At 44.1% G+C, this 22,838-nt stretch overlaps 1 protein-coding gene across 1 annotated transcript; it reads left to right on the top strand.

Moving 5' to 3' along the window:
• Positions 1 to 742: 742 nt before the first annotated feature.
• Positions 743 to 4,645, top strand: LOC100191888 (2-hydroxyphytanoyl-CoA lyase). Its single transcript, NM_001137312.1, has 2 exons — positions 743 to 2,204; positions 4,115 to 4,645. Exons 1-2 carry the CDS (start codon positions 792 to 794, stop codon positions 4,427 to 4,429), a joined length of 1,728 nt encoding a protein of 575 aa, NP_001130784.1. The 5' UTR covers positions 743 to 791; the 3' UTR covers positions 4,430 to 4,645.
• Positions 4,646 to 22,838: the final 18,193 nt, after the last annotated feature.

Genomic DNA, 22,838 nt, shown 5'->3' with positions numbered 1-22,838 from the left:
TCTTAATAAATATATAACATTGTTATTTTTTTTTGAAAACTTTAACCACTCTTTTTATTCAAAATATTTATTCGAAATGTAAAATTTCAAGTTGTGCTCAAACAACTTTAAGTGATAAAACAAATCATAACAAAATAAATGACAGTTCACTTTTTTCTGAATAGGATGAGATATCAAAGTTTCAAAGTTTAAGAACGGAGGTAGTATATAACAACTGCAGCAAAGCACAGCTAACTGGTTAGTCCAGCTTACATAATCTAGAAAGAAAATAAACAAAAAATTTGTTCAAAATTTGTTGAATTATGCAATTTCCAAACAAACACCCCTTAATAATTGAGACGTTGACCCGTTTTGACAGGAGAAGAAAACTATGGCTATAGCACCAGGCTGCGCCTATGCGCTGCGTCGATGTAATTTAGCCAGATTTATAATCTCAAACTAACACCCTTAATAATTGAGACGTTGACCCGTTTTGACCGGAGAAGCAAACTATGCCTAAACAAGCCGCACTCGGCTGCGCCTATGCGCTGCGTCGGGCAGAGACGAAGACAAGCAGGACGTCTTTTCGGCGGACAGCGGACTTCACCGCATACACCGCTACCCGCGCGCAGCCGCGCAGGTGCATCTGCGCCGCCGCCGGCCCGCCGCACCCGCACGTCTCCTTATACCCATCCGGCCATCTACACACTGCAGTCCACGCTCGTGGCACCGCACTCACTCCGAATTCTGAAGCAACAAACACCAGAAGCGCACCAACTCCCCAACCACCGGAGACCGCACCCCAGCAAAGGATGGCATCTGACTCCACGGCCGCCGTGACGGTGGACGGCAGCGCGCTTGCGGGGCGCGCGCTGGCCGCGGCGGGCACGCGGCACATGTTCGGGGTGGTGGGCATCCCCGTCACCTCCCTCGCGTCCCGTGCCGCCGCGGCCGGGGTCCGCTTCCTCGCCTTCCGCAACGAGCAGTCCGCGGGGTACGCCGCCGCCGCCTACGGCTTCCTCACGGGCTCCCCGGGCGCCCTACTCACCGTCTCCGGCCCAGGATGCGTCCACGGGCTCGCGGGCCTCTCCCACGCCACCGCCAACGCCTGGCCGCTCCTCATGATCTCCGGATCCTGCGACCAGGCTGACGCCGGCAGGGGCGACTTCCAGGAGCTCGACCAGATCGCCGCCACTAAGCCCTTCGTCAAGCTCGCCGTCAAGGCAACAACCATCGCCGACATCCCGCGCCTCGTCTTCCAGGCCCTCGCCGCCGCCGTGTCCGGCCGTCCCGGAGGGTGCTACCTCGATATCCCGTCCGATGTCCTCCACCAAACCCTCCCTGAATCCGAGGCCGCGGCTCTCATAGCAGCAGCAGCCGCCAATTCGGCCGCATCCGATCCTTCCCCGTCAAAGCACAAGACTCTTGACGAGGGAATCGCGAAAGCTGCGGACCTGCTCCGGTGTGCGGAGCGGCCTCTTGTTGTGATTGGGAAGGGTGCGGCGTATGCGCGCGCGGAGGAGGCGATTCGGAAGCTGGTGGACACCACGGGCATCCCCTTCCTCCCGACGCCGATGGGGAAAGGGGTCGTGCCTGACTCGCATCCACTCTCCGCCACGGCGGCACGCTCACTCGCCATCGGGCAGTGTGATGTGGCTCTGGTCATCGGTGCTAGGCTTAATTGGTTGCTTCACTTTGGCGAGCCACCCAAGTGGTCCAAGGATGTTAAGTTCATTCTTGTTGACGTCTCCGAGGAGGAGATTGAGCTCCGGAAGCCACATGTGGGGATTGTTGGGGACGCGAAGAGAGTAACTGAGCTGATCAACCGGGAGATCAAGGACAATCCATTCTGCCTGGCAAGGTCGCACCCATGGGTCGAAGCGATCACTAAGAAGGCCAATGACAATGTTCTTAAGATGGAGGCGCAGCTAGTGAAGGATGTTGTGCCATTCAATTTCATGACACCATTGCGGATCATCCGGGATGCGATCCTTGCCGAGGGGAGTCCTGCTCCAATAGTGGTCTCAGAAGGGGCAAATACCATGGATGTTGGCAGGGCTGTGCTTGTGCAGAATGAACCAAGGACAAGACTGGATGCAGGGACATGGGGGACGATGGGGGTTGGATTGGGGTACTGTATTGCGGCTGCAGCAGCTGAACCTGAACGACTCGTGGTTGCTGTGGAGGGCGATTCTGGATTTGGCTTCAGTGCAATGGAGGTTGAGGTATGAATACAAACATGCCAGCATCACTTTGAAAGACTAAATGCTTAAAATCTCAGTACTTATTTGGGTTAGTTGCATAAACATGTTATTTTCTGCTGTTTTTTTGTGCTATCGTTATGCTGTTGGGAGCTGAAATTATTAATCTTCTGCTTGGAAAGAAAAGGCAGGATCACGTTATGTTGATATCAATAGTACTAACATACTGCAGAGGCCGTCATCTATTTTTATGAAATGCTGCTGCTGCCATGTTCTAGATGTTAATTTGACACATAATAATATGACAAATAGAAAACTGATCTAATGAATGTGCATAGATTGCATGATCTCTGCATAAATTACCCAAGGACTGTATATGAGTCATCTTCAGTAATTGTGCTTGTTCTCATACTGTTAGTACAAGTATTCAAGGTAGCAAATGCTTTTATCAACGGAAATGGATAACCCGGTCATCTGTTTTGGCTGATCAGGAGCAATCGAACTATCCTAGTGGTTCATCCCCATCAGGATATATTCTTATAGTGTACATTCAGCACTATAAATATGCCAATATGTATGCTTCTGCATACATCTCCCAGTTCCATACAGTTCACCGTGTATGAATATTTTATTTTGTCCTATTTGTACACCTGTAGTCTCAGTGTTGGTTGACACAATATGAGCATTTCACATGAATCAGAGAGGAAACTATTACTCATAAATTATACATTTTCCGGAGAGCCTGAAATTTCATTGTTTTATGTGACAGTTATCCATCTGTATTGCCAACTGAACGATGGAATGATTTTGCTTTTCTGGTGACCTTGTTGTTGTGTTTAGATTACTGCACATTACTTTTCTATATAACCTGATGAAGGCTAGCCAAAACCATTCCTCGCCCTGGGGCATCCTTAACTTAACCTGCAATCTGCTCAATAATCTGGATAGTCTTAAGGTTTTATACTCTTACTCAATACAAGGGTAATTGGTGATGCAATTCTGAATCGTAGGTGTTACTACTGACTAGTTGCTTGTTAGTCTCAATTCCTATACTAGGAGACAGGAGTATTCTATTTCAGTTTTACAATATGTGTATTGCTATTTTGATTAGTATTTAGACAGTTTTTGATGGAGTGAGCCCTATTACAATATTTCAGTTTTACAGTATTCTATTTCAGTTTTACAATATGTGCATTTAGACAGTTTGGGATTATTGTCACTTTAAATAGGGTCTAGTAGGGCCCGTCAGGCTCCCCCCCTTGTGGGGGTGCTGGAGTGGATGCTTGAGGGTTTGGTTTTGGTCTGTTTTTCTTGTTTTTTCTTTTCTGCCCTCTGGGTGTTGTATTTCGGTCCATTTTGGACCTTTCCTCTCTTAATATAATGATGCGCAGCTCTCCTGCGCGTTCGAGAAAAAAATAGCAGGATATTCGAACTGCAGATGTTTGGATCAAGCAACTTGACGCAAGTGTTTAAAGTAGTGTATCTGAACCTGATCATCTGTTTGCCTAATTAGCCCTTGATGGACTAGCCGCACACAGTTATGCCATAACTAGCCATCTAACTAGCCCAGATTTAGGGTTTCACTGTGGTATATAGGATAAATAATAAAACCCATAGATTGTTTGGAATTCTATGCCGGATTGTCTAGGAAGTACCAATCCTATGTTTAATTTGGCCAACTTTACTGGTTAATTTTTTGTTTCATCGCTTCTATGCCATTTTCACTTCTGGTAGCTTCTAGTTGTTTCCCTATCAACTTGGATTACATGATCTGTTTTTATTCTCCTTAAATTTCTTGCTTTTCTACTAACAACTGTGTCCCTTAAACTATATTCCCCTAGACTGGCTGTACGATATGTTTATCATTTCATTTCGCCACATTGTGCTAGACACAGATGCCTAATTATTTGCTTCTGTGCCCTTTCACTTTGCAGACGTTGGTGAGGTACCAGCTGCCTGTTGTTGTAATCGTTTTCAACAACAACGGTGTCTACGGCGGGGACCGGAGAAGCCCTGACGAGATAACCGGACCCTACAAAGGTGACCCAGCCCCAACCTCATTTGTTCCGGCAGCAGGGTACCATAAGATGATGGAGGCTTTTGGAGGGAAAGGGTATCTTGTGGAGACACCAGACGAGCTCAAATCTGCCCTTTCAGAATCGTTCCGCGCCAGGAAACCGGCGGTGATTAATGTTATCATTGATCCTTACGCCGGCGCAGAGAGCGGTCGAATGCAGCACAAGAACTGAAGGCGCTTGCTTGGCTTTTGTACCATACCATAGCAGGATGCAGATGCGACTTGATACAAATAAGCAGCAACCGTCAATCAATCCTTTTGTTTCTTTTTTACGACCTCGCTTCGTTGTTCGTGATACAGACGTGGGGCGCTTTTAATTGGAAGTCCCATTTGAAGGCATGTGAATGTGTTATGATTATCTAAATGCCACGATGCAAACTTTAAAGGCATGTTGATGAGGATGTGTAGAAAACCTGTGCCCATATATGAGCCGGTATAATTATTTCTCAAAGTAATAAAGTCAGCGTTTTAAGGCCTGTTTGGAAGCACCACAATTTCTAATATACTGGTTTTTAATATACTGTAATTTCCACCAAATTAGCTAAGAGCGGTACGATAATTTGCCAGACAAAAAAAATTATTTTAGTTAGAGAAGACTAGCTTCTCAGTTTCATAGAAACTGAGAATCCAACCACTCTCCAACTATCTTACACACAATATAAAACTGGGCAGCAATAGCATTGCTACTTAAGCCACTCTCCAACTCTCTTACACAGAGAAGATCATCTCCAACGCAATCTGATTGCCGCCCTTGCGGCCTTGCCCCTTGACGTAGACTTTAACGTCTTCACAACATTCTTCAGTTTCGATCGCTCTCCAGCTGGGTAGAGAATTTTCCATTTCTGGGCAGTAGTCGCCACCTTCCAGAGCAGCAAATCTAGATTTCGCCAACCTGAATTCTGAAAACAAATTGCACTCCTCAATTTTCACAACTCCCACAAGGTTGCGACACACACCACACCATGTTATGCACTAGAATTTTTTTGTTTGGGTTAGTCTGGCAACACTATTTTTCCATTCGATTTTCAATTTCTCAAGGAAAAATGAACTAATTTCTCTTGAGAAAAAAAACCTTTGAAAAAATAGAGTTTCCAAACTAGCCCTTCACGTAAACACATATTCCCCGCACCTGCATGCTGGCTCAAGGCCCGAGTGGACCACGTAGTCGTACGTACATACATGTTCTTGAGCCATGCACGTCTGTATGTATTGTTAGAATTAAGTCCGCTAGTGTGTGGTCCAATTCAATAGGAAAGTTAAAGTGGTGTGTAGAGATGGTATGTGGCTTTAATCCCATATTGTCTATCTAAATAAGAGAGAACCAACATATATAGCGTACCGTATTCTTTACATGAGATAAATAAAAGACTACGTTGGCTGCCACACGAGCGTGCTCGCTCGCGTTTCGCGTTATTTATTACGTGACTTGTGACTTGTGACAATCGTGTCGTGTTCTAAACGTTAGTTTAATTTTTTGCCTTTTATTTATTTGGTTCAAGTATCACACCTAGACTGCCACGTCAACTGGGAGTAATGAGCATGCACGTTACGTGTGAGATTTTCGGACGGTTGCACGTAGAGATATTACAGGGGCGGTTTTTAAAATTTAGCAGATCGAATCAAGGAGGTTGCGGCGACTGCTCTATAAAGGGCAGACGTCCTTTAGTCAGAGAGGATACGCGAATAGCAACCGACATGTCATCTTCTTCTCAATTCTCTGCGCCGCCGCTTCTCTGCCCTGTCGTCCCTTCGTCTGCTGTGCAACAGATCAAGAGAGAGTGGTGTCTCCAAACCATCGCCGACGTTTTGACGATCCGCACAGGTGCCGACGAATCAGGTTTCTGGCAAATGCTTCGTGCGCGTCCGTTCGGATTCCTCTCCAACACTCGTGGAAATTAGTGTAAGTAAATCCGCATTTTTAGTTTATTACGATGACGGTCTTATGGTTAGATCAATTGTCGATTTTTTATACGTCAATATTGTTGAGTTAGTTAAGAACTGTTCTGTTCTAATGTCATAGATACTATCAGTCAGTAGATTTGAGTTTTCGTTTTATGCTGTATTATCAATTAATCTTAGGCACTATTAATTTTCCAACATTTATATGTACGTAGGTACTCAGATCAGAATATACACCGCATGTGTGTACTTCCTGAGCTATTGTCCATAGAGTGTGAATTGAATTTCACAATTAGCTACACTACACTCTGCCAAAATTACCTCAAGCCTGTATATTTTACAGGTTACATATAATATATAGAACGAAACTATGGATCTAGCAAAGTCAAATGTTTCACGGAACTATAGAGATCCGAGGCCTGTTTTCGCGGCTTATCTCTCGGTCCCGTATTATTATACTAGAAAAAGTTGCGCGCTTCGCGGCGCCCTGCCGAGCCTAAGGGCGGATACTTTTAAAATAATCTAAAATAATTTTGTTCAAAGTCCATTTTTTGATAGCCACATCTGACCGCTAAATGTTTTTTGTCTGTTAAAAGTTTCATCGTCGCCTCTTATGTCACGACTACAACACTGACACGATTTCTATTTCAATGATGAAATCAATAACAGCAAAAAAATAGAATGATGTTAATCTTTTGCGGTTTCAAGATTGTCCAAATAAAGAACGTGTGCATAAAATTTACATTGTTCTCCATAAATTCAGAAATTGAATCTGGATTCCACTTTAATTGGCTTGTTTTTATTTTCATCGGAACTTTTAAATCTTTTTGTAGAATGGTTAAGACCAGACGAAGGTCAATGAGAAAATGCTAGTTCAGCAAAAAGCTCCTTTAGTTGTGGCAAAACATATATAGAAGTGTTTTCTGGTCCAATTGGTTGACAAAGGTCAATGAGTGTTGTAGCAGCCACCTAATCAACAATGCAGTTTTGGTAGCGAAAAAGTTTCGGTTGTACAAGTAAAAGTAATATAAAATAGTAAAAAAAGATAATTTGCACACGAAGATCCAAAGGAATCTGCATAAGAACTTTTATATAAAGACAGGCTTGGTCCTGCAGATGCAGTAGAAAACAATGAGATGATTAATACATAAATATTATGCAAAAAACACATATTTAGAAGAGAGACATTGGCACCAAAGCATTTCAGTTGACTAATATCCAAATTTTGACATTATGTTTTTAAGGTCAACATCAAAATTCACAAGTCAAGGAACACTTGAGCATTTAAATAAATGTGTTTGGTGAAAGGGCCTTGGGTGGGGGACTATGGTGGTATTGGGGGGTAGGACTGTTGCCTGCCATGTCTTTGCTTCTAGTATTTTTGAAGTGGATAACACTGATTTTAATTTAAGAAGGCTAAACTGTGCTATTTTGTTTCATCTTTAGTCCAGTCATCGAAATATTTTTGTTTGATCTTTTATTCCAGTCATTGGTATCCCTGTGGATTAGGTCAGAGCAAAATTTGCTTTGGGTAAAACTAACTGATCGAATGTTAGAAAGTATTTCTTCATCTCTAACCATTAATGGAGCAGCGTTTGAGAAACTGCATTCCACTGGGAACTACAGATATTATTGCATCATCTCAGGCATCCAGCAGTGTCGTACAGTTTGCTCAAAACCAAATAGCAGACCACAATTTCATTGGCAAGTCAAAATTGACGCAAACTTTGTCATTAGTCTAAAAAAATAGATCGAGACACACACAAGTTTTAAAAAAAAGAGTAACGAAATCTTGTCAGAATCAGGGTCCCCGTCAAAATATCTGGCATAGAGTCTTCAGACTCTAACCCAATTCCAGACTACAAACCAAACAATTCCGTAAAGCTGGTTGAATGGGCCTCTAGCGGCTGGCGCTTCATGGTTGCTTCAACCAAGACCTGAAACAGCACAAACTTCACCTACTTTTTCTCTTGTTGTTACTCAGACTCAAGTCATCACAAACGGTGCTGATCAACTTAAAAAAACTAAGAAGAGGGAGAAATCACACATCATAGGACCCAGGTTTCGATGACTGGGAATCACACATCAGATATGGTTAAATCATATCTTTTGTGATATGGTTAAATCATATATATCCGATCCTCTCCTTCTTCTTTTGTGATATGGTTAAAATCAGATACAAAGAAATCACACATCAGATATGTTTTAACTATGTTATTTTGTTTCATCTTTATTCCGGTCATCAAAGCAAATCGACACCATATCACAAAAGGGGATCGGATATTATATCATGCAACATCAGATGAGAGGAACACAGATACAAAGAGGATGAAGAGGGAGAAACCACACATCATATAGGATGTCGCCTGAGCTCCTCGGAGACATACAACAGCGGACACCACCGATGATGCCGATTTGTGATAAAGAAAATCATATGCAAGTATAGAAAGTTCGGGCGCTAACACCTCATGCATGGGGGAGCTGGTGCCAGACCTGAGCACGAGTGCACGAATGAGCCCAGCTTCACTGCCTCGATGGCGTGGAGGTCCAGGATGAGAGATCGTGGGTTTGGGACCAAAGCGTGGTGGGCGAGGGGAAGGCGGCGGCGGAGCCAGAGGAGGAGGAGGTTCTACGTGTTAAGAACCCCTTGCTACCGAGTGTAGTCCAAGGGCTGCTTAACTGAATAATAGTAGAACACAAGGAGACAAGAGTGTAGAGAGGAACTGATTCTTTTGTTACTATATGGTGCTGCTCTCCAAAGGTTACATGATATGGGGATCTCCTCTCTATTTATAGACAAAACTAGGGTTTCAGGCATATGGGCCACATGGGCCTTCCTGGCCCAAGAAAGGTTTCTTAACACTCCCCCTTGGCCCAATGCCGCGAGATGCATATGTCCCAAAACTCCATAAAAACCCAGTGGGAAAAAAATTGGAGAAAGAGTACATAGCTCACGCTTGCTGTGTCGCATGAATTGCCTCATCAAAACCTTAGTGAGAAACTTTCATGAAAACTCACATAAAGGAAAAAGAGTACAATTCACCCAATATAACAATTTAATCTTCTAGATTATTTGGGTACTTAAAATTTACGTTTAAGATTATTTGGGTGTGTGTGAAGTTTCTCCCCCTGAGATCTGCAATTCTCTAAGTCTCATCATTCCAAGTCCTCGGACGCATCTTTCAAAAGATGACGCAGGGAGTGACTTTGTGAACATATCTGCGAGATTTTCACATGACTTAGTGTGCAATATTTTAATCTCATTTATCTTATGCAGCTCATGTGCATAGAAGAATTTAGGGTTTATATGCTTCGTAAGATTACTTTTCACATAGCCCATTTGAACTTGTGCGACACAAGCTGCATTATCTTCATAAATGATTGTGGGTGTTTGCTCAATATTCAACCCACATGCGGATTGGATATGGTTGATCATTCTTCGAAGCCATGCACATTCACGCGAGGCTTCATATAAAGCAATAATTTCTGAGTGGTTCGTTGAAGTCGATACCAAAGTTTGTTTTTGAAAGGGAATTAGGCTAACACCTAGTTCCTAAATAATTTTGGTGGTTGAATTGCCCAACACAAATAATTGGACTAACTAGTTTGCTCAAGTGTATAGATTATACAGGTGTAAAAGGTTCACACTCAGCCAATAAAAAGACCAAAAGTTGGATTCAACAAAGGAGCAAAGGGCCAACCGAAGGCATCTCTGGTCTGGCGCACCGGACTGTCCGGTGTGCCACCGGACACTGTCCGGTGCACCACCGGACACGTCCGGTGCATCAGAAGACTCCAACGCAAACTCGCCACCTTCGGGAATTTCCAGAGGCACTCGCGCTATAATTCACCGGACTGTCCGGTGTACACCGGACAGTGTCCGGTGCGCCTTGGAGAAGCGGCCTCAGGAACTCGCCAGCTTCGGGAAACTCCAACGGCTAGTCCGCTAAAATTCACCGGACTGTCCGGTGTGCACCGGACTGTCCGGTGCGACTCCGGAGCAACGGCTATCTCCGCCCAACGGCTCTCTGCCGCGCATTCAATGCGCGCTCTGCGCGCGCAGAAGTCAGGCGCGCCCATACTGGCACACCGGACAAGGAACAGTGCATGTCCGGTGTGCACCGGACACCCAGGAGGGCCCACAAGTCAGAAGCTCCAACGGTCAGAATTCAACGGCAGTGATGACGTGGCAGGGGGCACCGGACTATCCGGTGTGCACCGGACTGTCCGGTGCGCCATCGAGCAGACAGCCTCCCAACGACCACTTTTGGTGGTTGGGGTTATAAATACCCCAACCACCCCACCATTCATTGCATCCAAGTTTTCCACTTCCCAACTACTACAAGAGCTCTAGCATTCAATTCAAGACACACCAAAGGGATCAAATCCTCTCCAAATTCCACACAACGCCATAGTGACTAGAGAGAGTGATTTGCTTGTGTTCTTTCGAGCTCTTGCGCTTGGATTGCTTTCTTCTTTCTTGATCCTTTCTTTGCAATCAAACTCACTTGTAAATTGAGGCAAGAGACACCAAACTTGTGGTGGTCCTTGTGGGAACTTTGTGTTCCAAGTGATTGAGAAGAAAAAGCTCACTCGATCCGTGGATCGTTTGAGAGAGGGAAGGGTTGAAAGAGACCCGGCCTTTGTGGCCTCCTCAACGGGGAGTAGGTTTGCAAGAACCGAACCTCGGTAAAACAAATCTCCGTGTCTCACTTGCTTATTCTCTTGGGATTTGTTTTGCGCTCTCTCTCGCGGACTCGTTTCTTTATTACTAACGCTAACCCGGCTTGTAGTTGTGTTTATATTTGTAAATTTCAGTTTCGCCCTATTCACCCCCCCTCTAGGCGACTTTCAATTGGTATCGGAGCCCGGTGCTTCATTAGAGCCTAACCGCTCGAAGTGATGTCGGGAGATCACGCCAAGAAGGAGATGGAGACCGGTGAAAAGCCCACTACAAGCCACGGGAGCACTTCATCGGAAGAGTCCCGCACCAAGAGGAAGGAGAAGAAGAAGAGCTCCTCCAACAAAGGGAAGGAGAAGAAATCTTCTTCGCACCACAAAGAGAAGAAGGAGAGATCTTCCTCCCACAAGCCACATCGGAGAGGGGACAAGCACAAAAGGATGAGGAAAGTGGTCTACTACGAGACCGACACTTCATCAACATCGACCTCCGACTCCGATGCGCCCTCCGTAACTTCTAAACGCCAAGAGCGTAAGAAGTTTAGTAAGATCCCCCTACATTACCCTCGCATTTCTAAAAATGCACCTTTACTTTCCGTCCCATTAGGCAAACCACCAACCTTTGATGGTGAAGATTATGCTAGGTGGAGTGATTTAATGCGATTTCATCTAACCTCACTCCACAAAAGTATATGGGATGTTGTTGAGTTTGGTGCACAGGTACCATCCGTAGGGGATAAGGATTACAATGAGGATGAGGTGGCCCAAATCGAGCACTTCAACTCTCAAGCGACAACGATACTCCTCGCCTCTTTAAGTAGAGAGGAATATAACAAAGTGCAAGGGTTGAAGAGCGCCAAGGAGGTTTGGGATGTGCTCAAAACCGCGCACGAGGGAGACGAGCTCACCAAGATCACCAAGCGGGAAACGATCGAGGGGGAGCTCGGTCGATTCCGGCTTCGCAAAGGGGAGGAACCACAACACATGTACAACCGGCTCAAGACTTTGGTGAACCAAGTGCGCAACCTCGGGAGCGTCAAGTGGGACGACCACAAAATGGTTAAGGTTATTCTAAGATCTCTCATTTTCCTTAACCCCACTCAAGTTCAATTAATTCGTGGTAATCCTAGATATACTAAAATGACCCCCGAGGAAGTTATCGGGAATTTTGTAAGTTTTGAGTGCATGATCGAAGGCTCAAGGAAGATCAACGAGCTTGATGATCCATCCACATCCGAAGCTCAACCCGTCGCATTCAAGGCGACGGAGGAAAAGAAGGAGGAGGCTACACCAAGTCGACAACCAATAGACGCCTCCAAGCTCGACAATGAGGAAATGGCGCTCGTCATCAAAAGCTTCCGCCAAATCCTCAAGCAAAGGAGGGGGAAAGACTACAAGTCCCGCTCCAAGAAGATTTGCTACAAATGTGGTAAGCCCGGTCATTTTATTGCTAAATGTCCTATATCTAGTGACAGTGACCGAGGCGACGACAAGAAGGGGAGAAGAAAGGAGAAAAAGAGGTACTACAAGAAGAAGGGCGGCGATGCCCATGTTTGTCGGGAGTGGGACTCCGACGAAAGCTCAAGCGACTCCTCCGACGACGAGGACGCCGCCAACATCGCCGTCACCAAGGGACTTCTCTTCCCCAACGTTGGCCACAAGTGCCTCATGGCAAAGGACGGCAAAAGGAAGAAGGTAAAATCAAGATCCTCCACTAAATATGAAACCTCTAGTGATGAGGATGATGCTAGCAATGAGGAGGATAACTTGTGTTTGGGTACCCAAAGTTCTTGTGTCTAATGCCAAAGGACCCAAAACCGTTTGGGTACCTAAAGTCAAGAACTAAAATTGTTTTGTAGGTTTATGCATCCGGGGGCTCAAGTTGGATACTCGACAGCGGGTGCACAAACCACATGACAGGGGAGAAAAAGATGTTCTCCTCATATGAGAAAAACCAAGATCCCCAACGAGCTATCACATTCGGGGACGGAAATCAAGGTTTGGTCAAAGGTCAGGGTAAAATTGCTATTTCACCTGACCATTCCATTTCCAATGTTTTTCTTGTTGATTCATTAGATTACAATTTGCTTTCCGTTTCACAATTATGTCAAATGGGCTACAACTGTCTATTTACTGATGTAGGTGTCACTGTCTTTAGAAGAAGTGATGATTCAATAGCATTTAAGGGTGTGTTGGAGGGTCAGCTATACTTGGTAGATTTTGATAGAGCTGAACTCGACACATGCTTAATTGCTAAGACTAACATGGGTTGGCTCTGGCACCGCCGACTAGCCCATGTTGGAATGAAGAATCTTCATAAGCTTCTAAAGGGGGAACACATTTTAGGATTAACCAATGTTCATTTTGAGAAAGACAGGATTTGTAGCGCATGCCAAGCCGGGAAGCAAGTTTGTACCCATCATCCACACAAAAACATCATGACGACCGACAGGCCACTGGAGCTCCTACACATGGACCTATTTGGCCCGATTGCTTACATAAACATCGGCGGGAGTAAGTACTGTCTAGTTATTGTGGATGATTATTCTCGCTTCACTTGGGTATTCTTTTTACAGGAAAAATCTCAAACCCAAGAGACCTTAAAGGGATTCTTGAGACGGGCTCAAAATGAGTTCGGCTTAAGGATCAAGAAAATAAGAAGCGACAACGGGACAGAGTTCAAGAACTCTCAAATTGAAAGCTTTCTTGAGGAAGAGGGCATCAAGCATGAGTTCTCTTCTCCCTACACCCCACAACAAAATGGTGTAGTGGAGAGGAAGAATCAAACTCTATTGGACATGGCGAGGACCATGCTTGATGAGTACAAGACTTCGGATCGGTTTTGGGCCGAGGCGGTCAACACCGCCTGCTACGCCATCAACCGGTTATATCTACACCGAATCCTCAAGAAGACATCATATGAACTCCTAACCGGTAAAAAGCCCAACATTTCATATTTTAGAGTCTTTGGTAGCAAATGCTTTATTCTTGTTAAAAGAGGTAGAAAATCTAAATTTGCTCCTAAGACTGTAGAAGGCTTTTTACTTGGTTATGACTCAAACACAAGGGCATATAGGGTCTTTAACAAGTCCACTGGACTAGTTGAAGTCTCATGTGACGTTGTGTTTGATGAAACTAACGGCTCTCAAGTAGAGCAAGTTGATCTTGATGAGATAGGTGAAGAACAGGCTCCATGCATAGCGCTAAGGAACATGTCCATTGGGGATGTGTGTCCTAAGGAATCCGAAAAGCCTCCTCATGCACAAGATCAACCATCCTCCTCCATGCTAGCATCTCCACCGACTCAAAATGAGGATGAAGCTCAAGTTGATGAAGTAGAAGATCAAGCAAATGAGCCACCTCAAGATGACGGCAATGATCAAGGGGGAGATGCAAATGATCAAGACAAGGAGGATGAAGAGCAAAGGCCGCCACACCCAAGAGTCCACCAAGCAATACAACGAGATCACCCCATCGACACTATCCTCGGCGACATTCATAAGGGGGGTAACTACTAGATCTCGTGTTGCACATTTTTGTGAGCATTACTCGTTTGTTTCCTCTATTGAGCCACACAGGGTAGAGGAGGCACTACAAGATTCGGATTGGGTGGTGGCGATGCAAGAGGAGCTCAACAATTTCACCAGGAACGAGGTATGGCACTTAGTTCCACGTCCTAACCAAAATGTTGTAGGAACCAAATGGGTCTTCCGCAACAAGCAAGATGAGCATGGTGTGGTGACAAGGAACAAAGCTCGACTTGTGGCCAAAGGATACTCCCAAGTCGAAGGTTTGGATTTCGGTGAAACCTATGCACCCGTAGCTAGGCTTGAGTCAATTCGCATATTATTAGCCTATGCTACTTACCATGGCTTTAAGCTTTATCAAATGGACGTGAAAAGTGCCTTCCTCAATGGACCAATCAAGGAAGAGGTCTATGTTGAGCAACCTCCCGGCTTTGAAGACAGTGAGTATCCTAACCATGTCTATAAGCTCTCTAAGGCGCTTTATGGGCTCAAGCAAGCCCCAAGAGCATGGTATGAATGCCTTAGAGATTTTCTTATTACAAATGGATTCAAAGTCGGCAAGGCCGATCCTACACTCTTTACTAAAACTCTTGAAAATGACTTGTTTGTATGCCAAATTTATGTTGATGATATTATATTTGGGTCTACTAACGAGTCTACATGTGAAGAGTTTAGTAGGATCATGACACAGAAATTCGAGATGTCTATGATGGGGGAGTTGAAGTATTTCTTGGGATTTCAAGTAAAGCAACTCCAAGAGGGCACCTTCATCAACCAAACGAAGTACACTCAAGATATTCTAACCAAGTTTGGGATGAAGGATGCCAAGCCCATCAAGACACCCATGGGAACCAATGGGCATCTCGACCTCGACACGGGAGGTAAGTCCGTGGATCAAAAGGTATACCGGTCGATGATAGGTTCATTACTTTATCTTTGTGCATCTCGACCGGATATTATGCTTTCCGTATGCATGTGTGCAAGATTCCAAGCCGACCCTAAGGAAGCTCACCTTACGGCCGTGAAACGAATCTTGAGATATTTGGCTTATACTCCTAAGTTTGGGCTTTGGTATCCTAGGGGATCCACATTTGATTTGATTGGTTATTCGGATGCTGATTGGGCGGGATGCAAAATCAATAGGAAGAGCACATCGGGGACTTGCCAGTTCTTGGGAAGATCCTTGGTGTCTTGGGCTTCAAAGAAGCAAAATTCGGTTGCTCTTTCCACCGCCGAAGCCGAGTATATTGCCGCAGGTCATTGTTGCGCGCAATTGCTTTGGATGAGGCAAACCCTGCGGGACTATGGTTACAAATTAACCAAAGTCCCTTTGCTATATGATAATGAGAGTGCAATCAAAATGGCCGACAATCCTGTCGAGCATAGCCGCACTAAACACATAGCCATCCGGTATCATTTTCTTAGGGATCACCAACAAAAGGGGGATATCGAGATTTCTTACATTAACACTAAAGATCAATTAGCCGATATCTTTACCAAGCCTCTTGATGAACAAACTTTTACCAAACTTAGGCATGAGCTCAATATTCTTGATTCCCGCAACTTCTCTTGCTAGATTGCACACGTAGCTCATTTATATACCTTTGATCATATCTCTTTTGTATATGCTATGACTAATGTGTTTTCAAGAGTATTTCAAACCAAGTCATAGGTATATTGAAAGGGAATTGGAGTCTTCAGCGAAGACAAAGGCTTCCACTACGTAACTCATACTTCGCCGTCACTCCAAGCATGAGCATCAAAGAAAAGGACCTTGTCTTTGGGGGAGAGAGTTAGAACCCAAAAGCAAAAGGACCGGACTTTCTCTTTGGTATAATCTTAACTCATTTATGTATGACCAAAGGGGAAGATAGCACTTCGAGGGCTCTAATAATTCCGTTTTTGGCGATTCATGCCAAAGGGGGAGAGAGTATGAGCCCAAAGCAAAAGGACCGCACCACCACCAATCTCAAAAACTTAGTGTTTTTCAAGAGTATTTATCAATTGGTATTCTATTGTGTTCAAAAGGGGGAGAAAGTAGTATTTACAAAATTATATATCAAAACCCTCTTGAACACTAAGAGGAGGATCTCCTTTAGGGGGAATTTTGTTTAGTCAAAGGAAAAGCATTTGAAACAGGGGGAGAAAATTTCAAATCTTGAAAATGCTTTGCAAAATCCTATTCATTTACCTTTGACCATTTGCGAAAGAACTTTGAAAAGGATTTACACAAGAGTTTGCAAAAACAAAACATGTGGTGCAAGCGTGGTCCAAAATGTTAAATAAGAAAGAAACAATCCATGCATATCTTGTAAGTATTAATATTGGCTCAAATTCCAAGCAACCTTTGCACTTACATTATGCAAACTAGTTCAATTATGCACTTCTATATTTGCTTTGGTTTGTGTTGGCATCAATCACCAAAAAGGGGGAGATTGAAAGGGAATTAGGCTTACACCTAGTTCCTAAATAATTTTGGTGGTTGAATTGCCCAACACAAATAATTGGACTAACTAGTTTGCTCAAGTGTATAGATTATATAGGTGTAAAAGGTTCACACTCAGCCAATAAAAAGACCAAAAGTTGGATTTAACAAAGGAGCAAAGGGCCAACCGAAGGCATCTCTGGTCTGGCGCACCGGACTGTCCGGTGTGCCACCGGACACTGTCCGGTGCACCACCGGACACGTCCGGTGCATCAGAAGACTCCAACGCAAACTCGCCACCTTCGGGAATTTCCAGAGGCACTCGCGCTATAATTCACCGGACTGTCCGGTGTACACCGGACAGTGTCCGGTGCGCCATGGAGAAGCGGCCTCAGGAACTCGCCAGCTTCGGGAAACTCCAACGGCTAGTCCGCTAAAATTCACCGGACTGTCCGGTGTGCACCGGACTGTCCGGTGCGACTCCGGAGCAACGGCTATCTCCGCCCAACGGCTCTCTGCTGCGCATTCAATGCGCGCTCTGCGCGCGCAGAAGTCAGGCGCGCCCATACTGGCACACCGGACAAGGAACAGTGCATGTCCGGTGTGCACCGGACACCCAGGAGGGCCCACAAGTCAGAAGCTCCAACGGTCAGAATTCAACGGCAGTGATGACGTGGCAGGGGGCACCGGACTGTCCGGTGCGCCATCGAGCAGACAGCCTCCCAACGACCACTTTTGGTGGTTGGGGTTATAAATACCCCAACCACCCCACCATTCATTGCATCCAAGTTTTCCACTTCCCAACTACTACAAGAGCTCTAGCATTCAATTCAAGACACACCAAAGGGATCAAATCCTCTCAAAATTCCACACAACGCCATAGTGACTAGAGAGAGTGATTTGCTTGTGTTCTTTCGAGCTCTTACGCTTGGATTGCTTTCTTCTTTCTTGATCCTTTCTTTGCAATCAAACTCACTTGTAAATTGAGGCAAGAGACACCAAACTTGTGGTGGTCCTTGTGGGAACTTTGTGTTCCAAGTGATTGAGAAGAAAAAGCTCACTCGATCCGTGGATCGTTTGAGAGAGGGAAGGGTTGAAAGAGACCCGGCCTTTGTGGCCTCCTCAACGGGGAGTAGGTTTGCAAGAACCGAACCTCGGTAAAACAAATCTCCGTGTCTCACTTGCTTATTCTCTTGGGATTTGTTTTGCGCTCTCTCTCGCGGACTCGTTTCTTTATTACTAACGCTAACCCGGCTTGTAGTTGTGTTTATATTTGTAAATTTCAGTTTCGCCCTATTCACCCCCCCTCTAGGCGACTTTCAGTTTTGACGACTTCCATGAAATTGCAGTTCCTCCACAAAGAAATACATATCCAGTTTGAGATTTGCCTGAATGTGGATCAGACAGGTATCCAGCATCAGCGTACCCGATAAGATTTAGATCTTGATTTTTTCGATAAAACAAACCAAGATCCTTGCTTCCTTGTAGGTAACGGGAGATATCCTTGATCCCTTTCCAATGCCTTTTGGTGGGTTCCGCACTGTATCTTGCTAGTAAGTTCACAGCAAATGCAATATCTGGTCTTGTGCTATTTGCCAGATACATCAACGCTCCAATTGCGCTTAGGTACGGATATTCAGCTCCAAGAACTTCCTCCCCCTCTTCCCTAGGTCTGTATGGGTCTTGGTCTACCTGTAATGACCTTCCAATCATAGGGGTTTTGGCAGGATATGCCTTCTCAAGACCAAATCTTTCTAATACTTTTTGAGTGTAAGTTGATTGGTGGATTAATATGCCACCTTCAAAATGTTCAAGCTGCAGGCCTAAACAAAATTTGGTTTTACCTAAATCTTTCATCTCAAATTCAGACTTCAAGTATGAGCTTGCCTCTTCAATTTCTTTATGTGTTCCTATGATGTTCAAGTCATCAACATATGCTGATATAATACAGAATCCATTTGGGGATCGCTGTATAAATACACATGGGCAATCCTCGTTGTTTATGTAGCCTTTCTTGCTTAGGAAGTCACTCAAGCGATTATACCACATTCTTCCTGATTGTTTCAATCCATACAGTGATTTCTTAAGTTTAACACTGTATAATGCTCTATTTTTCTCATCTCGGTTTGGGACTGGGATCCCTTCCGGTATTTTCATATAGATGTCTGTATCCAGGTTTCCATAGAGGTAAGCTGTCACAACATCCATTAGTTTCATTTTTAAATTCAAGTTCACTGCCAATGAGATCAAGTATCTAAAGGTAATTCCTCCCATGACTGGAGAGTAAGTTTCTTCATAATCAACTCCAGGGCGTTGAGTGAAACCTTGAGCGACTAGCCTTGCTTTGTACCTTGATATTTCATTATTTTCATTTCTCGCGGACAAATACCCACTTATAACCTACAGGGTGTATGTGGGATGGTGTGCGGCTTACGGGCCCAAACACCTCTCTTTTGTCTAGAGAAATTAATTCCGCGGTAATTGCCTTTTTCCATTTATCCCAATCCGGTCTTTTCTTGCACTCTGCGATAGATGCCGGTTCCGGGTCATGATCAATGATCGAGGCAACTTTTTTTTGCGAAATATATGTCTATGTTGGCTGTTGCTCTGTTCATGCATTCTCCAGTTAATACATAGTTTATGGCCATTTCATCATGGGATGCTTCTTGCATTTCTTCTTGTGTTTCCCTATTGCTTCTTGTTGCGGGAGCGAGTTCCTTTAGTTTTTCATCGCCTTTGTGTGCGCACATGTTTGGGTTGGCGGTTTCTTCTACTGGAAGGTTCAAGTCCGGAATGCTTTTCTTCATGTGTTCCTTCCCGGTGCCAGGTCTCGTCTGGCTCCCCTTCTTGCTTTGGGGCATTTCTGTGATCGGCTGTGGCAAGTCCTCTTGCCCTCTTTTCTTCGGACGTCTCCGAGTACTTGGGGTTTGAGAGGCCAGAGTTCCTGTCCTTTTGTTATGAGGCCTCTTAACAGGATCAGGTATACCTTCAATTTTCTTTGGTATTTCAACCCTCTCTGGTGCATTCCGTGCAGGGACATGCGACTTAACCACGCTCTTCAAATCACAAAAATGATCAGGCAGTTCATTTGCTAAGTTTTGCAAATCGATTATCTTTTGAACTTCTAGATTTGCTTCTTTGGTGCGAGGGTCATGAGCGGGGATTCCCATGGATTGCCATATAATTTCTCGGCATTTCTCATCCAAAGGTTCTTTTCCTCCCCCTAATGATGGGAAATTATCCTCGTCAAAAATACAGTCGGCGAATCGCGCCGTATGCAATTCTCTGGTCATTGGGTCAAGGTGTCTAATTATGGATGCACTCTCATATCCAACATATATCCCTATTTTCCGGAGAGGACCCATTGCACTTCGCTGTGGAGGTGGTATAGGTACATATACCATGCATCCAAATTTTCTTAGGTGAGAGATTTTTGGGATGACTCCTTGCACTAGTTGCATTGGTGAGTGAATGTTGTATGCTGATGGACGGAAATTGATAAGTGCTGCTGCGTGCAGGATGGCATGGCCCCAACATGTGTTGGGTAGGTTACAACTCTGCAAGAGTGGTCTAGCAATTAGCTTTATTCTTTTAATCAAAGCTTCGGCTAGTCCATTTTGCGTATGAACATGAGGCACAGAGTGCTCAACCGTAATTCCCGATGCGGTACAATAATCATCAAATGCCTTAGAGGTAAATTCTCCAGCATTATCCATTCTAATGAACTTTATTTGATGGTCAGGGAAAGTATTTTTAATCCGGATGATCTGCGAGATCAACTTTGCAAATGCATGGTTTCGAGTTGATAGTAAGCATACATGCGACCACTTCGAGGATGCGTCGATTAAGACCATAAAATATCGAAAAGGTCCCGAAAGTGGTTGAATTGGACCACAAATGTCCCCCTGGATTCGTTCCAAGAAGGCGGGAATTTCATTCTTTACTTTCAAGGGGGATGGTCTCAATATCAATTTTCCCATGGCACATCCCTGGCACACAAAATCTTCTTGATTTGGGAAGTGTTTCACATTTATGCAGTGTCCTTGTGAGTTATTGATGATATTTCTCATCATTCTAAGACCAGGGTGCCCTAGTCGACAATGCCATAGAGAGAATAATTCAGAATGTCTAAACACCGTCTTTAGGGAAGTGTACACTGCAGGTGCACTAATCTTAGTATAATATAACCCTGATTCTAGCGATGGGAATTTTTCTATGACTTCTTTGTCATATTCCCCATACTTTATGATGTATAGGTATTCCTTACCATTTTCCTCTGTGGTTTCTACATGAAAACCATTTGCACGAATGTCCCTAAAACTCAAGAGAGTTCTGGTTGATTCAGGGTATAATAGAGCTTCTTTGATTTCGATTTGAGTACCCATCGGGAGTGTAATTGTGGCTTTACCTGAGCCTATTACACATGAATCGCTTCCCGCGATTGTGGTAATACTACCAACGTTCTTCATGATCGTATGAAAGTATTTTGTTTCCCTTAAAATGGTATTTGTCGTGCCACTGTCGACAATACATATATCCTCCATAGACCTTTCATAATACAATTATTGCAATTAGTAATTATCATAAGGGAAATATTGCATAGTAAATTTAAATAGTTCAACATTCATGAAATAAAGATAATGCTCTTATAGAGCTTACAGACCATAATTATGTTTTTTTTCAAACTCTGAAAAATAAATGTGCATGCAAGCACTCAAATGGAATCAAGGAAGGCATCAGTGTCAGCCTCCACTAGAGCTATGGAGGTGTTCTCTTCGGTGGCAATCATCTTCACAGCACCTGCAAGATCAAGAGGCATGCCAGATGCTTCAAGCGTAGGGTCTTCTTCCATGGCTTCATTGTTGGTTGCCATGGTGAAGTGTGCCTCAGGTTTCTGTTTGGATATGTTCTTTGCCTTGTATGCTTCTATGACATGCTTTGGTGACTGGCATATTTTGGACCAATGTCCCCACACGCCACATTTGTAGCATGTTTGGTCTTGAAGTCCGTATGGCTTATGTTGTGGCTTCTCTTTGCTTGTTTTCTTTCCGTGAGCATTGATGGGATTGACTGTGGTTTCTTTCTTTCCCTTGCCAGCACCATGCTTGCCTCTCTTTCTCTGGATAGGCTTTCTTATCTTGTATGAGGCGACATTAACTTTAGTGCTAATGCCCTTTCCATTTGGATAAGCATTGAAGTTCGTCTTCAAAGCATCATCTTGTGCCTCATTTACTTGCATTATATCGATAAGATCGCTATACTGCTTGTATGCGTCTTGTCGATAGTTGCGAGCAGATTGGATGGCGCTTGGGTGGAAGGTAGACAAGGTTTTTTCAAACTTTTCCTCATCTGTTATCACCTTACCACAAAGAGATAATTTGGTGCATATTCGGTGCAATGCTGCATTGTATTCTCCCACAGTTTTAAAGTCGGCATATCTAAGGCGAGCCCAGTCTTGCTGTGCTTGGGGCAAGACTGTGTACTTTAACCTCTCAAAACGTTGTTGCAATGCATTCCAGAGGTTGCTTGCCTTTCTCTCTGACATGTACTCATTCTTGAGTGTAGGCGAGATATGATGCCGGAGAAAGTGCAATGCTTGGTCATTTTGCTCGTCGGTAGCCACTTCATCTTTTTGGCCAAGCCCGATTGCAACTTTGAGCTTCTTGCCCCCAAACACAATTTGCACATCAGATGCCCACGTGAGGTAGTTTTGGCCATGCGGGGCCAACACCTCAAATTCACGGCTCACAATACCAGTCATCTACATGTGATAAATTTCATAATTAGATTACTTCTTGTAATCATTTCATAAAATGAAGTAAATAATTGCAAAATAAATAAATAAAACAATAATAATAATTCAAATAAATGGTGCAATATATAAATTTAATTGCATAAGTAGGTAAACTTCTGATGTTTAACTTTATATTATTTCAGGAAAAATACAGGAAAACTGAAATGTATTAGTATGCAGTATTAACACAGTTCAATTATTATTTCGTGGAAAAAATACAGAAAACTGAAATGTATTAGTATGCAATATTAATACA

This window comes from Zea mays, chromosome 8 (assembly GCF_902167145.1).
Source record: "Zea mays cultivar B73 chromosome 8, Zm-B73-REFERENCE-NAM-5.0, whole genome shotgun sequence".
Classification (NCBI taxonomy): domain Eukaryota; kingdom Viridiplantae; phylum Streptophyta; class Magnoliopsida; order Poales; family Poaceae; genus Zea; species Zea mays.
This window is presented reverse-complemented; position numbering and strand designations above follow the sequence as displayed.